The 7,500-nt window shown below is 55.0% G+C and overlaps 1 protein-coding gene across 1 annotated transcript in view; it reads left to right on the forward strand.

The window, feature by feature from the left end:
- Positions 1 to 5,588: 5,588 nt before the first annotated feature.
- LOC121852856 (charged multivesicular body protein 2a-like) overlaps positions 5,589 to 7,500 on the forward strand; it is a gene marked incomplete at its 3' end in the record, with an annotated part of 4,510 nt that continues 2,598 nt past the window's right edge. Inside the window, exons 1-3 of the mRNA XM_042346739.1 lie at positions 5,589 to 5,756; positions 6,558 to 6,755; positions 6,929 to 7,050. Of these exons, the coding sequence (XP_042202673.1) occupies positions 5,589 to 5,756; positions 6,558 to 6,755; positions 6,929 to 7,050 (488 nt within the window). The remainder of the gene's footprint in view (positions 5,757 to 6,557; positions 6,756 to 6,928; positions 7,051 to 7,500) is intronic.

A 7,500-nucleotide genomic window follows, 5' to 3' on the forward strand; every position in this document is an offset into this window, starting at 1 on the left:
ACACACACATACCACACACACGTACACACACATAACCCACACACACGTGCACCACACACGGTACACCACACCACCACCCCCCACTGTACCCACAACGTACCCACACACACCAACGTACCCACACACACCACGTACCCACACACACACACATGTACCCACACCACACCACGTACACAAAACACACACCACATGTACCCACACACACGTACCCACACACACACGTACCCCCACACACACGTACACCACCACACACACACATACCCACACACACGTACACACGTACCCACACACACATGTACCCACACACACACGTGTACCCACACACACATCTGTACACACACACACGTACCCACACACACACGTACCCACACACACGTACACACACACGTACCCACACACACGTACCCACACACACCTGAGGCACGGGGCTGGGGGGGCGCCCCCCCCCGTCGTGCTCGCCCCCTGCCGGGTGGCCGGACATCGCGGTGGCGGTGGTGGAGCTCCTGCTGGACACGCTGAGTGGGCGCGCAGGCGCCGCGTCACAAGCCACCAGCACCAGCAGCGCCGCCTCCTCCTCCTCCCCTCTTTCTCCTTCTCCTCCGCCGCCTCCGCCCAGCTGATGCTGCTGCTGCTGATGATGATAGATCTGTTGTTGCTGTTGCGGCGGCAGCTGCTGCTGCTGCTGTTGTTGTTGCTGTTGTTGCTGTTGTTGTTGTTGCGGTGGTTGTGACGATTCGGATATCCTGGGGGAGAAGTAGCGTGACACGGACGTCAGCAGAGACCACACCAAGTTGATGCCGCGTGACAGGGCGGCGGATGGGTGGGCAGCCAACGAGCAGTCGGCCGAGTGAGTGGATGGGTGAGTGAGCAGGTCGGTGGACGAGTGGATGAGTGGGTAAATGGGTGTATGGGTGGGTGAGTGAGTGGGTGAGTTGGTGATGAGTGAGTGGGTGGGTGAGTGGATGAGTGGGTGGATGAGTGAATGAGTGGGTGGATGAGTGAGTGGATGAGTGAGTGGATGAGTGGGTGGGTGAGTGGGTGAACGAGTGGGTGGATGAGTGAGTGAACGAGTGGATGGGTGAGTGAATGAACGAGTGAGTGGATGAGTGAGTGAACGAGTGGGTGGATGAGTGAGTGAACGAGTGGGTGGATGAGTGAGTGAACGAGTGGGTGGATGAGTGAGTGAACGAGTGGGTGGATGAGTGAGTGAACGAGTGGGTGGATGAGTGAGTGAACGAGTGGGTGGATGAGTGAATGAGTGGGTGGATGAGTGAGTGAACGAGTGGGTGAATGAGTGAGTGAATGACCGGTGTAAATTCCACGCTCCCATGGCAGACACCTTCCTCAGCAAGGGCAAGGGACTGCATGTCCCTGCTCTCCCCCGGCCCCGCCCTTGACGCACCGCTCCGCTCTTCTTCCTTCTCAAGGTGTCAACTTGCGTGGCCCGCCGCAGTATTTCACTGCCTCCCCGAGGTGGCAATTTGAAATATTCGCTTCGCTTGTTTTCACGGCATTTGTGAGATGGTGGGTGGGGGGTCCGTGCTGCCTCGGCTTTACACAGCTCTGTGTTTATATATAATATACATACAGAGCTGTGTTTATATATAATATATATACACAGCTCTGTGTTTATATATAATATATACATCGCTAACCTACAGCCCCCTTGGTCCATCCACTGCTGGATGACGGTGGGTGCGCGGGTAGGGGCGGGTGGGGGGGGGTGGAGGGGGCGGGTAGGTGGGCGGGTAGGGGGCGGGTGGGGGCGGGTAGGGGGCGGGTGGGTGGGCGGGTGGGGGGCGGGTAGTTGGGCGGGTGGGGGGCGGGTGGGGGGGGGCGGGGGGGGGGGGGGGTGAGTGGGGTAGGCGCCACGTCACCGGTCCGGTCCTGCGTCGGCTCAGCCTCAAAAGAGTTCCTCGACATGGCCGCTGGGGAGACAAAGGTGGCCGGGCGTGGTGCCGGCCACCCTGTCCCACGTGCGTCGTGCCGGCCTCTGTAGGCGCCGCTTCTCGCTGACGGCACTTGCCCCGACAGCCTGCTGAGGCTATAACACGCGGGCTGGAGGGGGGCTGATTTTCGTCTCTGTCGCGTTGTGTGGGAATGGCAAACGGCCCGGGGGAATGGATGTTATGGAACTACTCCTGAAAGTCACTTGCGCGTGGCCTTGCACGCGCCGCGGCTGGGATTTGGCCAAATTACACGCGCGAGGCTCTCGGTCATCCAAAGTCGATTCCGTGAAAGATTCGCAAAAGCTGCGTTTGGTCGTACAGGGTCGGTCCGGATGTCTTGTGACCCTCCCCCACTATTCACGCAGCCCGAACATCGTCGACAAGTGACAATGGAACGCTGCCGACGAGAACGATCGCTGTTGTGCATCACAACAACAACAACGACGACGACGGTTGTGGAGTGTACACAGCAACAACAACAACACAACAACCATCCTCACCTTTGGTGTTTAACGACTTTAAACTTCAACATTATCCTCGGTGTGGCCCAGTATCAAAACCAAACAAAATTAGTTGGCACCTCGCTTCTCTACTCTTTGGTTCTGTAGGTGAAAATAAAACAAATTGTAATAAGAAAATAGAATAACATTTTTTAAATAAAAAATAGAATAAAATAGAATAATAAAATAGAATAATAAAATAGAATAATAAAATAATAAAATAAAATGAAAATAACTAAAATTGAGTTACTTTTATTATTTTATTAATCTAATAATCTAGAATTACCTCGCTTCTCGCTTCAAACGTCCACGCGAATCGCCGTCTTCATCCATCCAAAGCCACCACCATCACCTCCACCACCATCATCATCACGACACCAGAATGGTGAAGTTTGGTCAAACACAACTCGGCCAAATCGCCTCCTCGACGGGAGTCTCGTCTTGTTGGGATCGCTCGCGAAACGTCGAACTTCAGAGCGCAAGCGAAACGCCGGTGGATTTCGACCCTTGGGCGTTCTGCTCCACGCCCTGTCCGCTCCAAGCCCCGTGACGACTGCGCCTCTTCTGCTGAGTCACCGTGAAAGTTCCACAAGTCGCGATGACGCCCCCTCCACCCCGCACCCCCCAGTGGCTGTCACAACGAAACTCTTGAGCGCGCGGCAGTCGCGAGACCCCGCCCACTGCTCCCTCCTCGAGACGAGCTCCCCCCCCGCCCCCCGCTGGGAGCTCAGCCGTCGTGTCAACACGGCTGGTCAATGATTCACTTGCTGGATACACGATCTGTATTGAAGAGCTACGCCCAGTCTTCTTTGCAGGGGAGTGCTGCAATGTGCTGTACCTGTGCAATGTGTCCTTACATACTTTATTATATTCATATATTGTCAGTGGCTTGCTTGCTTGCTGGCCACGTCCATGTTTTGCACTCATCTCGTTCTGTGCACTTGGACGTCTGTGAAGAAGCGCTTCAAAGCTCATCGGATTCCTCCGCTCTGAATGAAGACGCCGGCTCTGAGCTGCAGAGCGAGTGAACGCGATGGGGGGGAGGAGCTGAGATGGATGCGCCCTGGTGAGACGGTGTCGCTGAGGGAGGGCGGGGCAACGCTTGTGTGTGATGACGTCACCTAGGAGTTTTAAAAATGTCGAAGCAGCGAGAAGTGACGAGGTGAGTGGTGAGTGGTGGGATGAGTGGTGAGGAGAGTGATGACTGGTGGGTGACGAGGTGAGTGGTGGGATAAGTGGTGGGATGAGTGGTGAGCGGTGGGATGAGTGGCGAGTGGTGAGATGAGTGAGGAGTGAGTGGTGAGGTGACTGGTGGGTGACGAGGTGAGTGGTGGGATGAGTGGTGAGGTGAGTGGTGGGATGAGTGGTGAGGTGAGTGGTGGGATGAGTGATGAGGAGAGTGATGACTGGTGGGTGACGAGGTGAGTGGTGGGATGAGTGGTGGGATGAGTGGTGAGGTAAGTGGTGAGGTGAGTGGTGGATGAGTGGTGGGATGAGTGGTGAGGTGAGTGACGAGATGAGTGGTGGGATGAGTGGTGAGGTGAGGTCAAAAACAACAACAAGCACAAGACAACTTAGATTAAGGCCATCAGTCTAACTCTGTACTACAACAACACAAACATGGCTAAACCAATACACTTTTCTAAATCACCAAAATAAAGCCATGAAAGCAATGAAACAGTGATCATAGGAACTGTGACGGAGTTTTCACAATAAACTTCATAAACAACACGTACCAGCAGAACCCTGCAGCCACAGCTGCTGCTGCTGCACGAGTCTCTCCACTACAACAGCAGCAGCAGGAGCATCAGTCGCAGAATTATAATTTCTCAATGCACCTTTAAGATCAGCGCACTAAATCAAAACACAGGTCATACTTTGATTTAAAGCTTTCGTGACTGCAGGGATTCATCTTCTTGGTTCTTTCGGTAAAGTCACGTAGAAGGGAAATAATAAAATAATAAAAATAAAACATCGTAAAATAATTCTCACGACGTTTCGGCCACAACGCAAGCAGCCGTCCTCAGGTGTCTCCCCGACAGACCTGTTCTTCACCTGAGGACGGCTGCTTGCGTTGTGGCCGAAACGTCGTGAGAATTATTTTACGATGTTTTATTTTTATTATTTTATTGCTTCCCTTCTACGTGACTTTACCGAAAGAACCAAGAAGACAGGTCACACTTTGTAGCGATCACCCGGAGCGACACGTTGTATTTGAGGCCACTGAACAGCAGCGACAGCTCGGGGTGTACAACTCCTCTAGAGCAGCTTTGAGTGACGAAGCAGTCGTTGTTACGCGCTTGTATGGTTCACAAGACGACTTGTTGTGGTTTATATTTTGTCTAAACGTTGCTGCTTGTTGTTGTTGTCATCTTGACGCGGGGTTCTAAGAGGCGCGAAGGATGTTGGTGTTTTGCGATAGAAATAAATAAACTGCGCCGCGCCCAGCGTGGGGCTCGAACCCGCGACCCCGAGACGCCGCCGCGTGCCGCGCGCCACCCGCTGAGCTCGCCGCGCGCTGGGGACTCAGCTCGCCAAGTCGCCTCCTCGTGTAGCCTCCACTCGCGTTCACTCGCTACACACCGTGTCGAGACTCAGTGTGGGGGGGGGTGTGGTGGTGGGGGTTGTGGTGAGGGTTGTGGTGGGGGTGGTGGGGGTGGTGGTGAGGGTTGTGGTGGGGGGGGTGGTGGTGGTGGGGAGAGCTGACAAACTCCAACTCTACAGGCGTCAGGATCGGGATTCGAACCCACGTCCTGCACACCGTCACGAGCGTTTACATTTGGGAGTGGTGCGAGGGGGGGTCACCGATCTACGCCACACACACGGACACTCACACAGACACAAAGACAAAGACAAAGAACCCCCGTGTAGCCTTAACAGACTGACACACACACTCACTCACACACACGGACACTGTCAGGAGTCCACGCTCGCTGCAGCGCCCTCTCCTGGCCGTGCAGGGCACGGCACCTCGGCGTCCAAGCGACGAGACTCTCACGACATGTGTGCGACCAGGCCAAGCCCCGCGCTCGTCACAGCGCTGCCGGGTGACAGGCGCGCGTCACCACCACGTGGTGGTCGTCGTCGTTGAACAGCGCCTTGTGGCGTCGTCGTTGTTTCTGCAGAGTCGCAGCCAGCCATGGACTGCCTGTGTGGAAAGAGAAAGACTCCGGAGCAGATGGTGCGGCGGAACCAGCGAGCCCTCGCGCGCGCCATGAGAGACCTGGAGCGCGAGAGACAGACGCTGCAGATGCAGGAGAAGAAGATCGTCGCTGAGATCAAGAAGATGGCCAAAGCCGGCCACATGGTGAGGGAGCACGGGTATATAGTTTGATGGGCCCTCGCTAAGCTACGTGGCAGTGGGGAGGAAAGCGCTGTGGGTGGAGTCGGGATTAGCGGGAGGTGGTGATGGGTGGGACACGTGTGCAGGGTGATGGGTGGGACACGTGTGCAGGGTGATGGGTGGGACACGTGTGCAGGGTGATGGGTGGGACACGTGTGCACGGTGATGGGTGGGACACGTGTGCAGGGTGATGGGTGGGACACGTGTGCAGGGTGATGGGTGGGACACGTGTGCACGGTGATGGGTGGGACACGTGTGCAGGGTGATGGGTGGGACACGTGTGCAGGGTGATGGGTGGGACACGTGTGCAGGGTGATGGGTGGGACACGTGTGCAGGGTGATGGGTGGGACACGTTGCAGGGTGGAGGAGGAGGCGGGTAAGGGTCGGCAACTTTGAGTTTGGGAATGGAAATTGCCCATCTCCATGTGACAGACACACTCTCTCTCTGTACGTGCCTCTTTCCCCATATCTCTCTGTGTCTCTATTTTTGTCTCAGCTCTGTCTCTCTGTCGTGTGTCTTGTGCCCTTCGTGTGTGGATCTTTCTGTTTTTGTGTTTGTCTCTCCGTGGCTTGGTCTCAGTGTCCTACTTTCTTCGTGTGTGGATCTTTCTGTCTCGCTGTTTCTGTGTGTCTCGTTATTCCTGCCTGTGTCTTTCGCCCTCTCTCCGTCTCTGTCGCCCGTGTCCATCTCCCTTGTCGCGTTTCTTATCGCTCTGTTGACCCCATCGCCCTGAGCCCACCGCCCTGACCCTCGCCCTCGGCAGGACGCCGTCAAGATCATGGCCAAGGACCTGGTGCGCACGCGTCGCCACATCAAGAAGTTCATGGTGATGCGAGCCAACATCCAGGCCGTGTCCTTCAAGATGCACACGCTCAAGTCCAACGGCGCGATGGCCCAGGCCATGAAGGGCGTCACCAGGGCCATGGCCGCCATGAACCAGCAGGTAGGTGTGCTGGGCCCCGCTGCCTCGCACGCACGGAGCTTCGCGAGCGCTAGAGTCGCGCTTAATCGTCTTTGTCTTACCAACTCCAGAGACGAGAATTTTGCGCGTGTGATCACCCGGATCACCAAAGTAACACGGAACAATTCAAAGTGTGGACAATGGAAGCAGAAACAATAAATGCGTTGAAGAAGAAATGCCGACTCTACGCCTGCGAGCTTGAGGAGCAGTCGGAGATCACGGACGTGAAGGAGGAGGTGATGAACGACGCCATCGACGACGCCGTGGGCGATGAGGGCGACGAGGAGGAGGAGAGGTGAGGGGGGGGGAGTCACAAGCTCTCATACTCTGATGGTGCATTGTCTTTGAGTTGTGCGCCTTTTGGCGTCATCTGGTCCAACACCATGTGAGACTAAGGAAAGCTGTCTTGGGTGTGGACCAATCAACTTCAAGCACAGTGCATACATTATCAGAGTTGTGTTTTTTTGTTTGCATTACGACTGCAGGTATTGTGGTCTATGCAAACATGACTCCTTGTGAAAAGGTGTCAGTTTTGTTGCCAGATAGAAGGGTAAACAAACAATTATCAAAGGCAAAGTTGTGTGTATGTGTGTGTCTGTTCAAAATGTTTAGCGTACTTCCCGACATACAACACACTGGAAATTTGCCACGTGGGTACTTTCCAGACTGTACACCACATGGCAGAGGTGGGACAAAGTCATTGTTATGCAAGTCCAAGTCGAGTCTGAAGTCATCAAATTCATGA

This window comes from Callorhinchus milii, unplaced genomic scaffold (genome assembly GCF_018977255.1).
Source record: "Callorhinchus milii isolate IMCB2004 unplaced genomic scaffold, IMCB_Cmil_1.0 Scaffold1528, whole genome shotgun sequence".
In the NCBI taxonomy this organism is placed as follows: domain Eukaryota; kingdom Metazoa; phylum Chordata; class Chondrichthyes; order Chimaeriformes; family Callorhinchidae; genus Callorhinchus; species Callorhinchus milii.